This window comes from Panulirus ornatus, chromosome 12 (assembly GCF_036320965.1).
Source record: "Panulirus ornatus isolate Po-2019 chromosome 12, ASM3632096v1, whole genome shotgun sequence".
Taxonomy (NCBI): Eukaryota; Metazoa; Arthropoda; class Malacostraca; order Decapoda; family Palinuridae; genus Panulirus; species Panulirus ornatus.
This window is the reverse complement of record NC_092235.1, coordinates 24,300,381-24,323,981: the sequence shown is the minus strand read 5'-3', so window position 1 is coordinate 24,323,981 and position 23,601 is coordinate 24,300,381. Positions and strand designations below refer to the sequence as shown.

Here is a 23,601-nt window from a genome sequence, read left to right as displayed (position 1 = left end):
TCTGAAAGCCAGATTGTTTCGTAAAGAAAAAGAAAAAAACGTTAATTTTATAGGTGTAATCATACTTGTATTCATAAATGCATGGTATGCCATCGTTTAAACCACAAATGTTTTGCTACTTACAAGCAAAAGCACTTACAAATAGGTCATTAAATGTTAGCGTTCCAATTTTCACCATGACCGGGGCATCTTTCAATATACTTAATAGCGAAGCAATTCCCCTAACGGCCCTTGCTTCTTCCCTTCTAGTACTCAAGAGCAAAAAGCCATTTTTGTTCTATGAAACTAGACCTTTTGAGGCACTTTTCAGTATAACAATTCAAATTGTACCATTCCTTGTGACCTTTCTATAGTCATGATATTATTTTTCAGCTCTTCTGAAAAATTTCCTCAGTAGCCCAAATTCCCAAAAAAAGATAACACGAGTCTTTAACCATGGTTTCTCGGTTGTATGGTTTTGTCCAGTTTTATTTAGTTAGTCATTTAGTAACACTACGTTTTCTTTGATAATATGCTGCTCCCGTTCTTTATAATAAGGAGGTAAACATTGGGATCCATATCAAACATTTGTTTACCAAACATACGAGTGTGCATCGTGCATTCTCAAAATGCTAAGTATGATTCTGTGTACATGCTATATTTTAAGGTGTATTTAACTACGACAGACTTTAAAACAGGGTGTAAGGAGTTTAGGAATGGAGTGTTTTCCACATGCCATGAACAAAGAGGTATTACAGGAAGGGCGTCGTCCTTTTTTTAAATCATTATGAGCTGGAGATCACAATCGGATTGTACATAGAGTTATGTAATGAATTTCCATCTGTTACCGTGTATGACAGTGTTTCATTCCTGGTGTTATTAATGGTAGACTTGTAACAAGTATATTGCGTTACTGACTTTCCTATTTTGTTACAAAGAAAATGTAAGACATAGGTTATCAAAATCTAAAACACTATTGATGTTTTCTTGCAAAGTAAGGATATGGTCCCATTATATATATATATATATATATATATATATATATATATATATATATATATATATATATATATATATATATATATATATATATTTCTTAATGTTTCTAAAGTGTGTAAGAGCTTGTGAAATAATCTGTTATCAGCCCACACCCGTAACTATTTGTAGTCCAATTTAATCAGGATTTATTGCACTCGAAGATGCGTTTACATGGAATCTTAGGAATGCAGAGTGCTTTTGATCCCTTTTGATAGGTAGTGTAAAGGAGACCGAGGATGATTTTCTAATCCATTTTGCTTGGTGGATAGGTTGAAAGACCTGGCGGGGTAGACATAGGTTAGTTTTTACAAAAGGAAGGTCGCATAGATATTCATGTGTTCAGGCTCAGGGAATCCACGTGTCTTGGCTATGGGTACTTAGAAGCACAAGTGCCCGTTCTCATGAAAAATATATCACAATCAGTCGAAATACAAGCGAAAAAAAAAAATAAGCTTAGCTCTCTACTTTTACATTTTTGCCCCAACAGTGTCACATCTAAAGCCCAATTGTCTGTCGAATTGACAGAGAAATGTTAGATTACACTTAATTATACATATTCTAACCTGTGACATTTACTGAACTATTAATGGTTAAGGTTGCCGCTTGGCTCCCTCGCCACTGCATATATTTTTTATTCAGATGGTATATAATAAGACTTATACAGGTCATAAGATTCTTCTTTTTTAAAGAAATAATACATAAAGAAGTGTTCATAGCCCTGAGCATTTTTGCTGCCAGGGTACCTTACGTGAAGATTATCTTTTGACCGTGAGTTGTCCTTTGAAATGGAGTGAAAGGAGCGTTTAGGAACTGAGTGGATACTTGTGGAATGACTGTGAGTTGTCCTTTGAAATGGAGTGAAAGGAGCGTTTAGGAACTGAGTGGATACTTGTGGAATGACTGTGAGTTGTCCTTTGAAATGGAGTGAAAGGAGCGTTTAGGAACTGAGTGGATACTTGTGGAAAGATAGACACTATTGATTTTCGTCCCAGTCTTCGCTCGCTCACCGATTCTAGTTGATGCAAAAAAAGTTTGTTACTCACTTTGTCAGCTGTATAACATTTTTCACTTGCATTAATCTTTCATTTTTCAAAATAAAAACTTACGATTAAAGACATTTCTGTTGGATTATAACCATCAAATAGACTATAAAAAAATAAAATTCGGGGAGAAAGTTCGTGAGACCCCATATGTGTAGAAGTAAAGCCTAATTTATTGATCTGTATTCTCCTCATCTTCGTTACTGTACAAAGGGCTCATCGGCGTAGAGATAGGAAATGAGAAATCATAGAGAATGACGAATGAAGTTATAATTACCTATTTCCACAGTACAGAGACAATCCTTTACACCTATAAGGTCTCACCTCACCTTTTTACCATCAAGAAGCCTTTTTACTTCTGGTTACTGTCGATATTCAATTTTATTCCTTAGTCTCTTCCAGCTCTCTGTCTCTCTTACACGAGATGAATACTTAAGTCCTAACGTATAAACTTCTTGACTCGCCACTATGTGGTGCGAAGTCAGTAGAATGGCGCATAGATGAACGTTTTTCGAAATGTCAATCGTATATGTACAGGTATCACAGTGCTGCATACTCCATGTCCGTAAGCAGGGAAGCAAATGTATTGATTGGGTTCGAGAAAATCCACGTGTGTAAAACAAAAGGACTTTTTAAGATATGGATTATAGTAGCAAATGACATACACATTAGAATTTTTGGTCTTCCGTTCACTTACTTTGCAGATTACGTTAAATACTATTTTTGCAGATTACGTTAATTACTATTGGAAATACTAACTTCATATTTTAGTGTATGTTTAGACGTTTCTAAGCATCATCATTTGCTGCGTGAACAGTAAACAACCGCTTTCAACCAAAACATTTCACTCAGGTGTGAAAAGCTGAATAGTTATTTCAGGTATACTAAACCACACTCAAAATACCAGAGACGATTACCCGTTCAAGACAGTGATAAATCTTGATTTCAACTGCAGATCATGTAAGTTCGGGTACTGTTTTATATACATGATCCTAGGCTGGGGTAGCGTCCATCGTGTCAGGTGTCAGCTGATGTTTGTTTACCCGGCTGAACAGTTGAACTGATAAACAAACCATCTGTATATTTTGGTTCCCATAAGGTAATGGAGGATTGTAAAGACAGATATTTCAGCCCATGAGATAATTAACCTTTTAGGCAGACTTACAGGGAAGTTAATCCGACCGAATGCAGTGTTTGTTTTAAGTAATTATCAATTTAAAGTATGTGCAATGTTAGGCTATTGAAAGTGTGTGTTGGTAACCATAACTGATAATGCTTGGAATGTACATAAATGAACTTTTACTCTCTTGTTGCAAACCCTGACACAGACATACTGCAAGCAGGATATTAATTTTATTATCCTTCGTCCATTTCCTGTACTGATGCTTCGTAAGAGACGCAAGTTGACTCTTTCATATGTCATTTCTTTTACAGGTTAGGTGAAGATGGTATTTGGCTACCAGCTCCCTTCCCTGACAACTATTATATGTGGTGTCTTTGTTGCCTATGTTATACAGTCTACATGGACTTTAGGGCAACTCTTCATCCCACCAGACTGCCCAAATCCAGCACAATGCTTACATCCACTTATTGCCCATAATCCGAAGCTACAGGTTAGTTATCCCTTTCTTAGAGATCTGAAATTAAGATCCATATCTCTGGTAAAGAGATCTGTACTTACAGAGTATAGTAATAGGTATGGACATATGCCATAAGCATAGTCCTCTAGTCAACATACATGAGCAAAATTTTCATCATGGACAATCACGTGATTAATATTTATATATAATTATTTACAATACCTTAACAAAGGCACCCATTACTGATGCAAGGAAATGTTGAGCCATAGATTAGCTGAGCTGATCTGAGCATTGAAACAGTAATTTGATTATCTTATAATTTGAACCTTTTTTGAAGTTTTGAAGGTATGTAAAAGTCACTGAGAACATGTTAAAATTAAAACAACTGTATGTACAATACTGAAAGAGTTAGTCCTTATTATACTCATGGAAATGATTTCACATAGGAGTGAGGCATAGTAGAATGTACGGAGTAAGCCAATTGAAATGTGAAAGTCCATTTAGATACTCATGGTGTGAGACTTCACAGTTTTCTTCCAGATAGTGGAAGAAACATCAGTGTTTTTCATATAGAACTTTTGTTTGGAAGGGAACTTAAGTTCTTGTAGTGTTTTATCAACCAAATAGCAGGGGCTCTGCTTCTCTATGGGATTTTGACACAAAGCCAGATTGATTGGATGTCAGAAGGAGCATTAGTCAGAGACAGGGAGTAGGGATAAGAATAAGCATCAGAAATGACCTCCAGCTAACTTAGGACAATGGTAAAAGCTTTCAGTTTTTGCTAATAGCGGCTTGTTGTATCCCATAATGTTATGGATAAGTTTAGCTGCCAATTAACATTTTACCATGTTTTCGGTTTTTCCAACAGTTGCTGGCATTTACATCACAGAAACAAATGCCTGAGTATGCCAGTGACCTTCGATTAGTACATCGTGTGCAGCAATTTGATTATGAAACAGAACAGGAATCATCAGTTGTGGTACCAGTGCCCAAGAGAGTGCGAAACAATGGGACACTCTATCTCCATTTGTTTTTGACTTCACGTGGAGTTGATCCAGAGGTAGGGATTTACTTTTCTTTTTTTGTAGTATATGTATCTAATATTTTAATAATGGTCATAGCTGTTTTTCATTCACACTTCCGTGAATTTTTCTTTACTTTTTAATAACCTTTACACAGCAGCATAACTTGATGTTCTGTCACAAAGTCTTAACTTTGTAAAGATTGTTTTTGATTTTTCATCTTCAGAGAAAGCCCTGTGAAGATCAGAGAGAGTATTTACCCACAGATGAGCCAAGGTATCACAACACCACATGAAGGATCTGCTGCTATTATGAATAAAAGCCAGTGCAACTCATGAATGAAATTAAACATAAAAGAAAATATTACTATCTATATCTCTGATGCTTGTTCCCAAATAGAACTCCTTCAAGGGGATGGCCATGGCAATAGTCTCCATAACTAGTGAACTCCAGTTATTGTTCAGTAAGCATAATCCTACATTAAAAGGAATATTCAGTAGAACCTCTCTGAAACGAAATATTTCTGCCACATCAGTGTTGTTATTGAGAGAGAATGAACATAACCTTTGAAATTACTGATCATATTCACTATTTTCCTCTGAATACATATGCTGATGGCATAGTATCAGATTTTTCATAAACAGTATGAAAAATATTATTACTGTACTTTCCTCTATTGGTCACATTTCTTTGATGAAAGTGGAGGATGAATGAAGATCCTGCCACAGGTTCCTCCATACCAGCAGCTGAGCAGTGAACAATATTTCATCTAGATTAATGTCTAGGATATCTAAAACTTGTAGTTTATTATTTGCAGTGAGATGCATACATTCAACTGACTCCTTCCCAGAAACCTTATTCTCCAGTGTCTTATGCATTTCCACAGTAGTACAGTACACCAATGAACGAAATAAGTAGAGGGTAGGCATACAGAATAGTACAGTGAAGGATGTGCACACATGACAAGAGAGCTGTATCACAGTTCACAATACAATACACTTCAAGGGAAACACAGTAAGCTCTTTTCTCAACCCAGTTGAGGTACACTATGTACTGCACAATAACGAGATGTTAGTCACACAGCAGTACAAGTTGTGCAGAGAACGGGGTCCATAAATCATTAAAAAGTAACAGCACAAATGAAAGGTATCCAAAGATAATGAGGTGCATATGTGAACTGAATAGGTGACAGCTCCATCCAGTCACTGATCAGGCCAGTGGTATGTATCAGTCAGCTCCACTGATGCACATTCTATGTATCAAACAGTACTTCTGAACAATGATAGCGGTCAGATCAGATTTTCCCCCACTCTCATTTTTATGATATCAAACATTTCATCTCTGATTGATGATAATGTTTTGTATTACTGATGATGGATGCTGTCATTATTTACAGGGTGTCATAAATGAGAGGTTTTACTGTAAATGTAAATTAAACAGAGTGGTAATGTTTGTCATATCAGCTTAAAGAATGCATGAACACCTCATTAAATTAGCTGGTCCATGATGCCTGAGATACAGATCAAAGGACTTACAAGTTATATCTTCAAATACAGTCAAAAGAAAGTAACGCACATTAAACATCTTTGAATGTCAGCAGCAAAAGTTATGAGATGAAACCACCATAGCCTGATAAAAGTAGGAACAACAATCAACAATTTCACCCTTTGGAAGCATGAAGAAAGGAGTAATGTGCATTGGTGGCTGAAAGGCTGTGCTTACACCTTCATGACAGTGACATTATAGGTCTGAGAAAGTTGCTAAATGGTTATTGGGTATCTTGGAAGTAGCATTATGTAGTTTTATATCTATCAAAGTGATTGAAGAGGGTAAAATCATAATGGAAACATCCCAATTATTGAGTAAAATAGTGTTTGACCTGTGTGAGTAAGAGTTTTGTAATATTCATATGGCTACCTCAGATATATAAAAAATATATTAAATATATTGAATATATTGAATATATTAAAAACCTGTGGCTTTCAGTTTCCCATAGTCTCTGTGTCTTTTATGGCTTATTTAGTTTTACTTATTCACTGTATGGATACATTTTGAGCTGCCCTCAAATCAAAACAGGCTTTCATAGTGTAAGTAACGCTTCCTTCTCAGATGTAGCTTAGGTAATGCAGTTCTCTTGTTTATTTTTTTTTATCATCGTTAGCTTATTGACGATGATACTGGGATGGTTTGCATCTAAAATGTTTAGTGGAATGTTTGCATACACCACCCTGCTGTTACAGTGCTAAAAGTGTTCTTGATATAGAAAGATTGACTAAGGTTCATTAAGTATGTAAATGAGATTATAATTCCTGTAGATTATTAACCAAATTTTTGCATTGACAGTAATGTATGCCTTCCTAGTTCATTTGGTACATATGGTTTATTTTTTCCAGGACTGGGGAAGTGTGGTAAATGATGAGCTGTCAGTGTATGCATTTGCATACTTGACACAGTACCATGTTCCTGATGCCACAACTTTCAACTTGTTGGGTGAAGATAAAAAGGTCAGTGAAATCTATCTATTTAGCTTTATCTCTGGGAACTCCCTCAAGGGGGTGGCCATGGCAAAAGAGTCTCCATAACTGGTAAACTTCATTACTGCTTCTTTGCCTTTAGTGCCTCACCCTTAACAGGCCACTGGCAGAGGGCTATGCTAGTGCACTGTTCTTATCTCCTGTTACATAATAAGACTTATAGTATGGGCTGATTGTATGGTGTTCCTATCCCCTATTCTCCTTCTGCATCACCATAGCAGTTACAATCTAACCATTTCCACACATCATTTAAAGTTTCATTCATATCATAGCTCTGTAAGTGCCGTGTTTGACCTCATAATTGTTTAAAAACTTTCTGGCATACCTCTTGTCTTCATTTACAGCTGTTTTTGTTATCTCTGTGCAACCTTTCAAATGTATCTTGTAAAAAACTTCCTGTTATTCAGTTTTGATACTCATAAGAAAGTTATGTTTTCTGAGTTGAACATAATTTAGAGCCTTTTTGTTTCGCATTTCAGGATACAAAGGCGTCTTCCCAGAGTCAGAGGCCAGTGACACATTTCCAGTCTTTGGTAGTGTTTAATGTACTGACTGATGCTGTCAGTCTTCCAAAAAAAGAGATGCCATATGATATTGGTCATGGTCTCAGGTTTGTATGGATAATTATATGATATATAGGTAACCAGGTAACAAAAAGTTTGGTCCACAAAATGCATTATATAAAATGTTTTCAGCCATGTAATGAATTTAAGATAAAGGCTAAAGGTATTGTTTTATAAAACGTTTTCATAACATGTTACATTAAGGAAGGAAAAAGGTGGGTATGTTGGAAATAAAATGCATGAAGACAGTATTTTTTGTGGGGTAGATTGATCATGTAAGGAGTGACAGTGTATGAGAGAGGTGGGGTAGTAAGTGCAGTCTTGTTAAGAGACTTGGATAGGGTTTGCTGAAATGATTCAGACATATGAAGAGGATGAGCAGAGAAAAAATGAATTAGTAGAGATATATGCCTGAATTGGAGGTTGGAAGGGTGGAGGGGACAAGAAGGTGGAAGGATAGAGAAAAGGAAGCTGTCGAGTATTGTGGTCTAAACATTCTGGAGGTTTAGATGTAGGTGGAATAGAATGATCAGATCGGTATATATATCGTCAATGATGTATACTGTTGTCAGTGGACTGACACAAGACATACAAATTGGTCAGGGTAAACCCTGGAATAATCTGTAGAGCTTGGCTAAGGATCATAAACTCTGGTTTCAATACCTAATACATGACAGCTAGAAAGTGAATGTACAGTATTTGTTCTTGACACTATCTCTCTAAGGTGGGAGAAGCATTTGTGTGTAATAATAATAATGGTACTGATAATAATACTATAATTAATGATAATGGATGTGATTTTTTTTTTTTGCTGTTCCTGATCCGACCTCACTAATGCAGAAGCAGCAAAGTATGAAGAAGTAACACTGATAATGACTTTTCATACTTGTTCGCCACTTCTTGTGTCAGTGAGGTAGCACCAAGAACAGATGAAGAAAGGCTGCTTTCACTCACATTCTCTAGCTGGCATGTGCCTCCTACCCACAACTAGGCCTTATGAACCTTCCATCATTTTTCCATGCTGTTGTATATTCCCTGGTTTACTCCACTGATAGCACATCACCTCTTGTAAACCTCATAATTCCAGTTCACTCTATCCCATCCGTGCCTTTCACTCTCCCACATGTTCAGGCTCTGGGCACTCTAAATCTTTCTCATTTCATCCTTCCATCACTAGTTGGTCTCCCCCTTCTCCTTGTCCCCTCCACTTCTGACATCTGCTGTCTGTTATATTGAAAGCTTTCTGTGTTTGTTAGTAAGATCTTTCTTTTCCTTCACACAAGAAAGGTAGTTCCAGGAATAGATGAAGAAAAGTAAGATAAAATGAAATAATTGATATTTTGAGAGAAACCATGTATTTATGTAAAAAACTGGAGGAAGTGAAGTGTTTTAGATATCTGGGAGTGGATCTGGCAGCGGATGGAACCATGGAAGCGGAAGTGGATCATAGGGTGGGGGAGGGGGCAAAAATTCTGGGAGCCTTGAAGAATGTGTGGAAGTCGAGAACATTATCTCGGAAAGCAAAAATGGGTATGTTTGAAGGAATAGTGGTTCCAACAATGTTGTATGGTTGCAAGGCGTGGACTATGGATAGAGTTGTGCGCAGGAGGATGGATGTGCTGGAAATGAGATGTTTGAGGACAATGTGTGGTGTGAGGTGGTTTGATCGAGTAAGTAACGTAAGGGTAAGAGAGATGTGTGGAAATAAAAAGAGCGTGGTTGAGAGAGCAGAAGAGGGTGTTTTGAAATGGTTTGGTCACATGGAGAGAATGAGTGAGGAAAGATTGACCAAGAGGATATACGTGTCGGAGGTGGAGGGAACGAGGAGAAGAGGGAGACCAAATTGGAGGTGGAAAGATGGAGTGAAAAAGATTTTGTGTGATCGGGGCCTGAACATGCAGGAGGGTGAAAGGAGGGCAAGGAATAGAGTGAATTGGAGCGATGTGGTATACCGGGGTTGACGTGCTGTCAGTGGATTGAATCAAGGCATGTGAAGCGTCTGGGGTAAACCATGGAAAGCTGTGTAGGTATGTATATTTGCGTGTGTGGACGTATGTATATACATGTGTATGGGGGTGGGTTGGGCCATTTCTTTCGTCTGTTTCCTTGCGCTACCTCGCAAACGCGGGAGACAGCGACAAAGCAAAAAAAAAAAAAATGTAAAAAACAAGGAATATACGATTAGATTGAAATATAGATCAATGTAAGAGTATTCAGAAAATTTAGTAGTTCTGGAACACACGCTTCCAGACAAAAATATCGCAGTTATACTACTTTTCATTTTATTCACATTTCATGTGAACTCTTGTTATTATTTCTGTGTCCCATTCTGTATGAGTGTTCCCTGATGAATGGAATAACCACAGCTGCCTAATAAATCTTTGAGTCTCATAGATGTTTGAATCTAGATTTGTATCTCTTGAACATTTATGGTTGTTCATTCTCCAAAATGTTGTAATTAATGGACAATTAGCATGCATTGATTTGATATAACCCTCATCAGCAAAATAATGATATCCTGCTAATTACATTATTATATTTTTATCTTCCTATTTAGATGTTTCCCTTTGCAAAACTGTTAGATTATCTAATGATCTTTAGTCAGCATTTTCACTTTCCTATTGTCTTCTTTCATAACCATATAATATTTGGTAAATGGCAACTCATCACTTTAGGTTTCCAGTGTTCTTTACCTATTATAAACATAATGTTTCACCAAAGTGTGAATTACATGTATTTCAATCAGCAAATAATGTATATTATTATTTCAGATATGAGTCAATTGCTGTTTGATTAAGATACTTTTTTATTGTGAAAGAACAAAATATCAGAAGTACTTACAGTACCATAACAAGAGTAATGTTGTTTTGGTATGGATAGTACTTCTGATGTACTTTGTTTCTGACTCATTTAGAATACCATCAAACCCAAAGGTAGCAATATTTTCTTTGTTGACTGTACATAATGATTTTTATTAGAATCAAAACTATTTCTGTTACAGGTTAGATCACAAGGGTCGTTACTTACCAGTACTTCATGTAGACCGCCTGAGTGCTCGTCTTCGTGATCTGGTAGAATTAAAGCCATCATCTATTGAAGCAAACCTTACTCTTAGATATGCTCCTATTTCATATGGAAAGTTAAGGTAAAGTGATTTATTACTCTTTGTTTTATGTGAGGGTCTTTATCATAACAAAGGTACATGGAGAATGCCTGCTAAAGAGATATGGCTAAGTTGTATGTCAATGGGTGATATGATGGTTGAAGGCATGAGGAGAAGAGGTACACCAAGAAAGAGATTCAGATGCAGCATAGAAACTGCTGAACAGAAGGGGTGTGTAAGATGAGGATGCCAGGGAAATGATTATTGGTAATAATTGTGGAGATGGGGATATGAATCTCACAAGACTGCTCTCTTTAGAGTGCAAAGAAGTACTGTAATTATGTATAAACAATGCTGATGATTAAGAGTGAATTTAGAAGCTGGAAGCGCATGAACCACCACAATTAGATGGGACTGAAGTTATAACTAACTTAATTTTTTTTTTGCTACTTGAATTTTATAATTCTATTTCAGATTGTGGATGCAGTTTGAGGGAGCCCTTACACCAATGGCTAAATTGGGCTTCACTCCCAGAGATCTGGATGAAGTGAAGGGCATTTTTTCAGACACAAATCTCTACTTCCTTTTCATAACCTTCCTTGTTGCTGCACTCCATGTAAGTGAATTTAGTAGCTGTTAAAATTATTGTAAAAATGTGGAATGAAATATTATTAGGATACCGAGCACAGATAGTATTCAGAATATTTTTTATACTTGACATAAGTCATAGAAACTTTTGCTGTTTGTTGCTGGAAATAGCAGCTGGTTGGCCAATGATTGGAAATGAAACTGCCAAACCAGATTGTCCCTTCCCACATGAGCGTCTGAAATTTTCTTTATATGAAAAACTGCTTTCAGTAAAATTAAGAATCTTTTTAATTTTGAATGCCATAAAAAACATCGGGTGGTTAGGATAATTTGTATGGTAATGAATCAGAATCAGGTAGGGGTTTAAAAATGAAAATATTTAAATTACTCAGGAAATACCAAAACTGACCAAGCATGTGATAGTTACCCATAGAACCCACTTATAGTTACATCAGTTCTTATGAGCCACACAGTATGGGTTCTCTTTTTCAATTATCCAGCCCAGGGGCCACACATTTTGTGTATTTTCAAAAATACATCTTGGAAAATTTCCCATTTTCCCTCTTAGAATGCTTGAAGATGGGAATGTATTATTGCATTTTTGCAGTATTTAATATGTTGCATCTTGCAAGATTAAGATTCAGAAAGGTGACACACATCACATGTGCCAATGACACACAACAGTAGTTATGATTAACATAAGAGTTAACAATTTAATGGGAAAGATCTAAAGTGTTCTAGCATAAAGAAAGCTGCTCTGTTTGGTATTAGTCATGTGCAGAGTAACATGCAGTGGAGAGAAATGAAGAAAACTTGAAACTAAATTTTTCTCAATTGTTCAGTTATATTCTTAGAGGAAAACTTCCCCTCAAAGTATTTTCACCTCATGTATATGAAGACTGAAAGTTTCAGCATTTTGGTATTATGTGAGGAAATTTTTAAAAAATGAAAGATTTGGTTACTTTTCTGTTAATAAATTTACAATTTATCCCTAGGGATAGGGGAGAAAGAATACTTCCCACGTATTCCCTACGTGTCATAGAAGGCGACTAAAAGGGGAGGGAGTGGATGGCTGGAAATCCTCCCCTCTCGTTTTTTTTTTTTTTTTAAATTTTCCAAAAGAAGGAACAGAGAAGGGGGCCTGGTGAGGATATTCCCTCAAAGGCCCAGTCCTCTGTTCTTAATGCTACCTCGCTAATGCGGGAAATGGTGAATAGTATGAAAGAAAGAAAAGAAGTTTATAGTTTGAAAGGATGCATCATGATTTACCAGTGTGGGAAAAAATGATTTTTTTAACAGATTTGTGCTGTGGATGATTAATGTAGCTGTTACTCAGTAAGAGCCAATATTTTTGCCCATTGTGAATCATTTCCCCCATTGCTACTACTTATGGGTTGTGGATCAATCGATATAATACATTATTTTTGTATTGCAGATGCTGTTTGATTTCCTAGCCTTCAAAAATGATATATCATTTTGGCGAAGCCGTAAAACCATGGCTGGGATCTCTACATCTTCAGTAGCATGGCGTGCTGTTTCCCAGATAATCATCTTTTTGTATCTAATGGATGAGAACACAAGTATGTTGGTTTTGGTGCCTGCTGGAATTGGAGGAATCATAGAAGTAAGTGTTAATTAGAATAAAATGATACAGTATTTCTTCCCACATCCTGATGCTATGAATGCTGAATCCCCATAACCTGGGCATTTGAAGACCTGTTTGTGTTAGGGTTGTGTTTAGGTACCATTCAAGGTTTGAACTTTTTGTCTATGTGATTTTGCTCTCAAAACCTGTAATATGGATTTGGGAGGATGTACGTTTTTCTCCCAAGTCTTGGTATACTTTACAAACCTAAATTCTTGCACACTATTAGTCTCGGTGTGGAAAAAAAAAGATTGTTTAAAATAAGGCTTTCATGAATCATTTTGTATATGCAGACCAAATCCTTGTATAGTACTTGATTATGGGGTATAATGTATCTGGCAGCTGGGTATGGTTTTCGAAGTCAGCTGAACATAATTTGTCACTTCATTTACTCGTGTTATTAGAGTGGAGGGATGCAATATTTAGTTACTGTCCTTATGTTTTGTGATATTTTTTTGTTTTGGTTCCTGGTGAAAATTTTCCTCTGCCAGTAACTAACCATGAGTTCTAGGAAGTTGAGAAGATAAAGCCTGTGTTCTTGCTTGAAAGCAAGAAAATATGCCTACAAGCAAGATTTTAAGATGAACTGACTTGGTGTTGTACACCATCTGGAGTCATATTTGGGCTTCCATTTAACATCATTACTCCCTGAAAAGCTGGGTCTTATCAACTTAGGAAGACCAGTAAGGCAACTGATCACCTGATGAGGAATGATGTTTGAAAAAAAATCTATCAGGTTATCAGTTACCATTTTGGTCCTCAAAGGTTGACTAGACCCAGCTTTGGGGGAAGGAAAGATGTTAGAAGGAAGCTCAAAACAAGAGTATGGATGATGGACTTTGCCCTACCAGTACATCTTGAAATCTTACATGTACACTAATTTTCAGCTTGCAAGCAAGAATGTGGGGTTTTTCTTTCAGGGACAACCTCCAAGGATTAAGTATGAGATGTTGTCATGAGGCAGGGCTACCGTATATGCTACCCTTTTCCAGTACTGTTAATCTGTGCTGTCTTACATGTTGCTGAAATGTCGTGTCGGTCTTAAGTTCATATAGAACTATATTTTGGCCATTTATTTTTAGTTTTCTCTTAAGGATTCCAGTAATGACCATGTTAGTTTTTTATTTCATTCCTATTATCTAAGTTTTGGCCATCTGTTACATAAGGGAACCTTAGTAATATAAAAGCAGTCATTCTACTCAATAAATGATATTATTGATCCCATCCACTTGGTTTATGAATATACATATTTTTTTTTACACTATTCGCCATTTCCCACATTAGTGAGGTAGCGATGAGAATAGAGGACGGAGCCTTTGTTGGAAATCCTCACTTGGCCCCCTTCTCTGTTCCTTCTTTTGGAAAATTAAAAACGAGAAGGGAGGATTTCCAGCCCCCCCGCTCCCTCCCCTTTTAGTTGCCTTCTATGACACACAGGGAATACGTGGGAAGTATTCTTTCTCCCCAATCCACAGGGATAAAACGTAATATATTTGTTATAATTATTATTTTGAGATTGTTAGAGATAGTGACTCAGTTGGCTTTTTTTTATTCTCTACAGCTGTGGAAAGTTACAAAAGCCTTTCACATAAAGTTTGAAGGTTGGTGTCCAAGATTCCACACCTCCAGGACTTCAGCTGAGACTGCTACACAGGAGCTAGACTCTCAGGGGTTCAAGTATCTCTCTTTTTTGCTCTACCCATTAGTGGCAGGGGGTGCTGTCTATTCTCTCATGTATACTCCACATAAGAGGTAAATTTGTTTCTTTTGGCTTTTATACTTACGTACATTTTGCATATATTACTTTATTGATCAGCATTAGTAGTGAGTACAGTGTACTAAATTTCCTTTATGCCCTGCAGGTAAGAGAACCTGAATGACATGCTTGACATGAAATGGAAATGTCTCGAAAGTGGATAATTCTTAATAGTGACTTATTAGGTAGAAGTAGATGGTTGGAGCATTAGGTAGGAGCCTTTGAAAAACAGGGCTAGAGTTGCTTTCTGCCAGTTTCCTGTTAAGGATGAGGCACTAAAGGTTAAGAAGCAGCACTGGAGTTCACCAGTAATGGAGACTTTTTGTTATGGTCACCCCTTTGAGGGAGTTCCCTAAGGGAGTAGGCATTATAGAAATAGATAGATGAATAGAGGATGTTTTCTTCACTTACATAATCTGAATAAACTTGATAAACTCTTGCCCCAAGTATTGAGCATAAACATTCAGTTTCTGGCCACTGGTAAGATAATGTGTAGTGACTTAAGATGTGTAGGAGAATGTATGTATCCTTACCTTTATAATCCTTATCATATGCTAACCAGTCTGTCATTTTACACATTCAGCTCTAATTATATATTGCAAGTCTCAAATTATTTTTTTTTTTTTTTTTTTTTTTTTTTTTTTTTTTTTTTTTATACTTTGTCGCTGTCTCCCGCGTTTGCGAGGTAGCGCAAGGAAACAGACGAAAGAAATGGCCCAACCCCCCCCATACACATGTACATACACACGTCCACACACGCAATATACATACCTACACAGCTTTCCATGGTTTACCCCAGACGCTTCACATGCCTTGATTCAATCCACTGACAGCACGTCAACCCCTGTATACCACATCGCTCCAATTCACTCTATTCCTTGCCCTCCTTTCACCCTCCTGCATGTTCAGGCCCCGATCACACAAAATCCTTTTCACTCCATCTTTCCACCTCCAATTTGGTCTCCCTCTTCTCCTCGTTCCCTCCACCTCCGACACATATATCCTCTTGGTCAATCTTTCCTCACTCATTCTCTCCATGTGCCCAAACCACTTCAAAACACCCTCTTCTGCTCTCTCAACCACGCTCTTTTTATTTCCACACATCCCTCTTACCCTTACGTTACTTACTCGATCAAACCACCTCACACCACACATTGTCCTCAAACATCTCATTTCCAGCACATCCATCCTCCTGCGCACAACTCTATCCATAGCCCACGCCTCGCAACCATACAACATTGTTGGAACCACTATTCCTTCAAACATACCCATTTTTGCTTTCCGGGATAATGTTCTCGACTTCCACACATTTTTCAAGGCTCCCAAAATTTTCGCCCCCTCCCCCACCCTATGATCCACTTCCGCTTTATTAATTCATAATTACCCTAAGACTTCATTTAAAGAAAGTGTTCTTGTGTGACCTAGGACCTCTTTCCAGAGGCTCCTGCAACCCAAGGCTCCCTTTCTTGCAGTAGCAGGGCAGGTTGAGTCCTGTAAAAAGATTCAATTTGTATTTCATACTGTTTTTTATTTGAAAATTTGATAGGTAACACCTGATGCTTTTGTATGTTTCTGTTTTTGTCAAATACTTTTTATTGAGTTAATGGTATTATGTAGCTAATATTTTGAAATTATATTAGTATAATCATTTACTTTGAGATTGTAGAGGAATATGTGACACCTAGTCAGCTGTCTTGCATTTGTACGGTGAAGGTTTCGAGTTAACATCTAAGATTATGTGTGTGATGAAATGTGCAAGGCACATAATTTTTTCAGAACCCTCTCAGTATTTGAAGTTAGGTAAGATTATCATGCTGTACTCTCATATGATTACTTTTCCACATTGCAGTTGGTACTCATGGGTAATCAACAGTCTGGTGAATGGTGTCTATGCCTTTGGGTTTTTGTTCATGCTTCCACAGTTATTTATCAACTACAAACTGAAAAGTGTAGCACATCTACCATGGAAAGCCTTCATGTATAAGGTTAGCATCCAGCCCAACAAGCTAGCTTACTTTTTCATTGGCAGTGGGTATTTAGTGCTTCATTTCTATTAAAAGTAGATAGTTAGTGGTGTATGTATTGGATTGTTTGTATTTGTTCATAACTTGAGTAAAATTTCACTCGAGAGATCTCAGCTGCCATAAAGTGTATGACTCTCTCAGCAACCATGCATCATAGTATTATGAAATTTTTCTGTACTTTACAATGAAATATGTAAGTATATTATGATCTGTCTGAACATTAGATATGAAGGTATATGCTGTGAAATGTTAAAGCAGAACAGCAGCATAAACTTAATGAAATGGGAAGTCAGACCACAAAATAGAGAGGAGTTGGAGAGACCCCTTCAGTTTAGATGCATACCCCTTTAGTTCAGGTACATGTTGGTAAGAGGTAGCTTAGTCATGGTGTAGAAACCATTTAGTTGCACAGAGTAAGAAGCCATGCAAGAGAGCTTTTTAATGATGGCAGAGGTGTAAAATGCCTTTCTCAATGCAATGAGAGGCAAATGCCAAATGGACATTAGGCTTATGATAATTGTTTCAAGAGGAATTTTCATTTGAATGAAACTGTTCCTCCATAGCACAGACTTACTGTTGTAACTACCAGTACCAATCTTGAAAAAGTCAACTTACTGTTACTGGCTTTGCACTTTTGCAGAAGTAAGCTCCAAATGCTTAGAGACAGTCACTACTGACACACCACTTAGTAAATCCCTGATGATAGTGGTGTTCCTGAAGCCCAGTGATGCAATCTGTTTTCTAAAGACATCAAGTACTATGAAAACTATGGAACTTAATGAGGTACCTTAAGATAAGGTTAGAGTTGAGCATAAGTGGGGAATCACAGATTGTCATATACTTTTCATCAGTGGCAAGATCTTAGAACATGCAATCTCCCAACTGAATATAAAATTCTTGATGAATGTAATCTGCTTATTGGAATGGTTTGTCAAAGGCTTGGCACAAGCCAAGGTTGTGCAGTACAATGAAAGTCTGATTATCCAACCACTTTGGAACCTGTAGCAGGTTGCTTTATAAGAAGTCAGATAGGTAGATCTTTTTCATAATACTATATTTAAGAATTATTAACCTTTTGGCCAGAGTGTATGACAGAAGTTATACACAATTTTCCCTTTCACCACAATATATGACAAAAGTCCACAGCTGTCAAAAAAGTTTTTACTCCCTGTGCAGTTCTGGAGATGCTTTTGAGTGAGGACCAGAAAAATTTCTTTTGAAGGAGTTAAAGCAGATCTTTTTCTCTTTATGAAAAGCAGCTTTACAGTGATTCCTAACAAACAAAGGAAAAATGAGAGGCAACATAGGACTCCATGTCAGCCAAGATGATGCCCACTATACAGTCAGCACAGCCGCAGTCATCACAGCCACTGAAAGAGCACTGGTCCTGGGGAAAGTTATAATAAATGCTGTGCAAGAAGGGTATAAGCTCTGCCACAATGCCAAAGTTAGCATAGAGTTGTATGGTGGATGGGTGCAATTGGAGGTGATTGAGATAAGATTGTGATAAGAAAGCCCTAAGGAGGCAGAAATAATGCATCCATATCAGGAGGGTTCAGACAAAAATAAGAGTGAGTTTGTTTGAGGATTGGCCATGAATATCAGGAACAGGTGTTGGTTACTTGATTTCTAGAATATTAAGGAGGTAAAAAGAAGGCCCTCAATTCCAGTGGTATAATTGTGAGTTGAGGCTTTCAGTCTATGAATGGGGAGAGAGTAGTCCCTCATGATAGGAGGTCAAATAGTCTTAGGTTGAACATAGTTGAAGGCCTTGGGAGAAAATAGCCAAAACATAAAAGTAAGGATGTAGAGGGGTAAAGAAATTTAGAGCCAACTGACTTCAGAATCAGGAGACTCAAGACTCATGAGGCAAGTAATAGAAGTTTTTGTAAGACATGTAAAGATGTTCCCCATGGAGTGGAAACAGTGGTAAATATTAGAGATTAGTATTAGAACAGTTTCTAGCTTAGCAGCTTGTGATATATCTAAAGTTTTAGTTTAATTGCTGGTTATGCCATCTGTTAAATTTCAAATGAACTCGTGTGATTTGAAAAGGAAATTAGTCAGCCATTAGAGGATTAAAAATTCTATGAAATGAATCGATAAAATTTCTTTCACATCATATGTGGATATTTTACCTCACTAACCTTTTCTGTTTGTATTTTACTGCTTTCTTCAATATTTAGCTAGCATCAGGAACGAATTGCATCCTTATATGCTTACATCCAGTCTCTAGCTGCCATGTATAATGCACTGAAACCAGAACCTACCCACCTATTAACCAGGTGCCTCAGATCATTGTCTTTCACTATATAATTCTGATGGAAGAGTGCCATGAATTAATCATAAGAAGAGCTCTTTCACTTGATATCAGTCTGGTTGGAAATTAGAGTACAGTGTTATTATTTTAATAAAAATATTAATTTTGGTGCAGTATGTACCTATTACAGCTAGAGTGTGGATGTGAGCAAACAAGGTAATTTTTTCATCTACTCCTGGCACTACTTTGCTAAAGCACAGGAAAAGATGAACATTCATGAAAACATGTATTCCTTTTATAGAGAACTATACTATCATATGTAAATGTGTAATTGAAGGGGATCAGTTGATTGGTTTATAATTTTGTCATTTCAGGCCTTCAACACATTTATAGATGACCTCTTTGCGTTCATCATTACAATGCCAACAGCCCATAGAGTTGCTTGTTTCAGAGATGATGTGGTATTTCTCATTTATCTTGTGCAGAGATGGTAAGAATTTTTATTATTCACATGTTGTAGATATGGTAAAAAAATTTTTTTTATTCAGGATGTTCTTTTTCACTGAAAACATTTAGAAAATGTTGTACACTTAAAGGAATAGGCAGTCTCTTTTAATTAGAAGCTAAGAGAATTGGCAAAGCTTTGCAATATTTGATATCACACTACACATAGGGATGTGGTTCAAGGCAGAGATTTTATTGAGGATGTGAAGTGTGCATCTCTAATGATTACTGGTATAATGTATGTAGCTCCACCTCAGTTACCATATGTCACATCTTATCAGCATTAATGGCAGTGTTTTGCAGTCACATAAGTAGCTGCCTTCTGTTAGAAGTCTTAAAATTACAAATGAAAAGAACAAGGTCTCCCCACTAGATATGACATGCCGTATCCTTCCCTAAGGGATGTTCCCACCCTCCTTAAAATAGGCATCTCAGCTCTGTTGAAGATATGGCAACTTGATATTTTTGGCTCTCTCAAACATTACTTTTTCTTTTTAGTGTTTTGGTAGCTGATGTGGAGGAATTCCACATTTTTATCTCGCATATTCTCTTTTCATACATATGTATACTTTACACAGTAATGTCTTGCAGTTCTTTCATTTTAGTCTTGAACTTTGCTTCTACTTTTCCCTCCAGTTTTCCAGATGACTCATGTGGAGACATTTCACTTTCTTTCCATGTTCCCTCCATTGCATGCATAATAGATAATTGATCATGGAGAATCCTTAAGTTGAGACTTTGGGAGTTTCCTATTTGTCTGTGGCACTTGAACTTGAGATATTAAAGCTTAATTATAATTCTGCATGTTTTTCCTTGCATTTAAACAGGAAGTGGAAACAAGTATCAAAGTACTTCAGATACATAATACTGATACTGTATCATCTCTTTACTCGGTGCTTTTCTTTTTTAGGTTGTATCCTGTTGACAAGACCCGTGTAAATGAATTTGGGGAATCATGGGAGGAGCAGCAGAAGAGCAAAAAGGAATAAGGTCTACACTCACTAGGCAATAAAAGATGTTTGATGTGAAAAGTTGTCATGGCAAATTGACAAGAGAATATATTAACTCAAGACAATCAAAAAGAACCCAAGTTAGGACCTGCAAAACTTGGAATTACTTTCTGCATGTGATGTTGTTTCAAACATCTGTTAGGTTTGTTGATGCAAATTCTTTTCTGGGACTACCATTTAACCTCAGACATTGTTTGGAACTACTTGGTATGATACAGTGTTGTATCTTTCAGTTGGTACTCCTATCAGTGCATCATCAAAAATATATGATGTATGTCTGTACTTTAGAATTTTCACAAACACTTTAGGCAGAAGTAATAGTTTTAAAGTTTTGTTCATTGTAACATTCCTGCTTCCTCAGGTCTTTCTCCTCTTGGGGAATTATACATGCTAGTTTTTATTGCTAGAAAAATGTTGCGAAATTTTTATTCTTTGTGATAAAGTACTGTACATCTCAGCATTGTGATGGCATTCAGATATTGGAAAGATGGTGTATGGAAGATAGTGGAATAAATTCTTAACATGCTATTGCTCATTCAGTTCGTATATTTGCCCCTTTTCCCCAACTGTTTAACTTTTAAACTCCTCATTTTAAGGTTCATTTTTTTTTTCCTGCCAGATACTTTATTAGTTAACTATTTTTTGTTTGAGTGTTAAGAATATATCTATTTATGCATGCATGCTTACATGGATTTCACTGTCTGCAAAATACAGTGTCTGTCCCCTTATATTTTCAAAGGAATACATGGTTAAGATTTATTTTAGGTACAAGGGTTGAGGGACGAGTCAATTGGAAGGGAAGTTTGAATGGAGAAAAACTAGAGGAAGTGAAGTGTTTCAGATATCTGGGAGTGGATTTGGCAGCGGATGGAACCATGGAAGCGGAAGCGAGTCACAGGGTGGGGGAGGGGGCGAAGGTTCTGGGAGTGTTGAAGAATGTGTGGAAGGCGAGAACATTATCTCGGAAAGCAAAAATGGGTGTTTGAATGAATAGTGGTTCCAACAATGTTACATGGTTGCGAGGCATGGGCTATAGATTAGGTTGTGCGGAGGAGGGTGGATGTGTTGGAAATGAGACGTTTGAGGACAATATGTGGTGTGAGGTGGTTTGATCGAGTAAGTAATGAAAGGGTAAAGAGAGGTGTGGTAATATAAAGTGTGTGGTTGAGAGAGCATTAGAGAGTGTATTGAAAGGGTTTGGTAACATGGAGAGAATGAGTGAGGAAAGATTGACAAAGAGGATATATGTGTCAGAGGTGGAGGGAACGAGAAGTGGGAGGCCAAATTGGAGGTGGAAGGATGGAGTGAAAAAGATTTTGAGCGATCGGGGCCTGAACATGCAGGAGGGCGAAGGGCACGCAAGGAATGGAGTGAATTGGAATGATGTTGTATATCGGGATTGATGTGCTGTCAATGGATTGAACCAGGGAATATGAAGCGTCTGGGGTAAACCATGGAAAGTTTTGTGGGGCCTGGATGTGGAAAGGAAGCTGTGGTTTCGGTGCATTATACATGACAGCTAGAGACTGAGTGTGAACGAATGTGGCCTTTGTTGTCTTTTCCTAGTGCAACCTCACACGCGTGCAGGGGGAGGGGGGGTGTCATTTCGTGTGGTGGGGGTGGCGACAGGAATGAATAAAGGCAGCAAGTATGTATCATGTACATGTGTATTGTATATGTATATGTGTGTATGTATACATGTGTATACGTTGAAATGTATAGGTATGTATACGTGCATGTGGACGTGTATGTGGGTGGGTTGGGCCATTCTTTCGTCTGTTTCCTTGCACTACCTCGCAAATGCGGGAGACAGCGACAAAGTATAATAAAATAACAGCTGAAATGTAAATGTGATTTCTTTTTCATTTAAATGTTAAATGTGATGTGTTAACTGTAATTATTTCAGAATACATTTAAAACAGTTAGTCAGGAATAGAAATTTACCCTAACCTTATGCAAATGATCAACTTTCTTTACATTTCTGACACACAGTTCATCTTATGAACAAGGTCCAAGAATATATACCCATTCGTAAGTTGAGACCCTTAAGTTTTACAGGAATCATAGTTTTTGTTTGGAATACAGCAAATCTGAATTTTAAAGGAATGCATTTTTTTGTAATCCACTCCATTCAATGGGAATGAAGTGAGAAATGTTAAAGTCAATATATCAAAGCAAATATTTTGCAGTGTGTGTTTGTTTATATTTTATGATCAGTAATCTTTTTTAAGAATATAAAATACTACATGTAGCACTTATAAAATTACCCACCTATAACTAAAGTGGGAAATGCACAGAGTTTTCAGATGTCTTGGCTCAAAATATGTATGTCAGTGATGATGGAAACTATACTTAAATACTGTCGAGATGTACAAGAAAAGCATTTGCAATGGAAATATATATTCATGGTAGCACATTTCTCCAACTGGAAAAATGTAACTAATGCATTATTGATTGTCTTTTGTGGGGTGAGCTGTTTTTGATAAAAATTTTTCCACTACTTTTCAAAAGATTTTTTTTTATTTTCACAGTTGAGATTAAAAAGGACCCATAGTAAAAGTAATTAGCTCAAGTTATCCTGGTTCTTGTTTTCTGCTGTGATCCCTTCACCAGTTGAGTCTATGGCACAATGCAGCAGCTTATTTTGAATGTGCACTTAAATTCAGGTAATGCATCGATTTTTACTGTAATTTGGACCAGCTAAGTTGGAAGCTTGCCTGGAACAGAGGATGAAACAAAGATCAAAACATTACTGCTGTATTACAGGTTTTGATACGAGCATGATTATGTGTCCAATATTCACAATACTTTAAACTCTCATTGATACACTACATCTGCTGGAATTACTATAAAAAAATTCTTTGCACCAGTGTAGATTCACAAAATCCATCTTTTCTAGTCCAGTATCTTCAACTCCCATTTGCATTTACATGGGGGGGTCTAATTGCATACAGC

The 23,601-nt window shown here is 37.0% G+C and overlaps 2 protein-coding genes across 4 annotated transcripts in view; one reads left to right on the top strand and one right to left on the bottom strand.

Moving 5' to 3' along the window:
• Positions 1-596: 596 nt before the first annotated feature.
• On the top strand, positions 597-21,181 carry LOC139751874 (lipid scramblase CLPTM1L). Of its 3 annotated transcripts, none has more exons than XM_071667519.1 (12): positions 597-615; positions 3,492-3,670; positions 4,506-4,697; positions 7,053-7,163; positions 7,673-7,803; positions 10,758-10,901; positions 11,334-11,475; positions 12,883-13,071; positions 14,654-14,844; positions 16,698-16,833; positions 19,507-19,622; positions 20,547-21,181. In XM_071667519.1, the coding sequence occupies exons 2-12, from the start codon at positions 3,503-3,505 to the stop codon at positions 20,623-20,625; spliced, it is 1,599 nt and encodes a 532-aa protein (XP_071523620.1). In that variant the 5' UTR covers positions 597-615; positions 3,492-3,502; the 3' UTR covers positions 20,626-21,181. The 3 variants fall into 3 exon arrangements, with proteins under 3 accessions (XP_071523620.1, XP_071523619.1, XP_071523618.1); XM_071667518.1 differs by lacking the exon at positions 597-615 and adding an exon at positions 2,879-3,017; XM_071667517.1 differs by lacking the exon at positions 597-615 and adding an exon at positions 3,023-3,156.
• A 1,501-nt stretch (positions 21,182-22,682) lies between these two features.
• LOC139751873 (E3 ubiquitin-protein ligase TRIM71-like) overlaps positions 22,683-23,601 on the bottom strand; it is a 65,345-nt gene continuing 64,426 nt past the window's right edge. Inside the window, exon 2 of the transcript XR_011713442.1 lies at positions 22,683-23,363. The gene's annotated coding sequence lies outside the window, so the exon portion shown is untranslated. The remainder of the gene's footprint in view (positions 23,364-23,601) is intronic.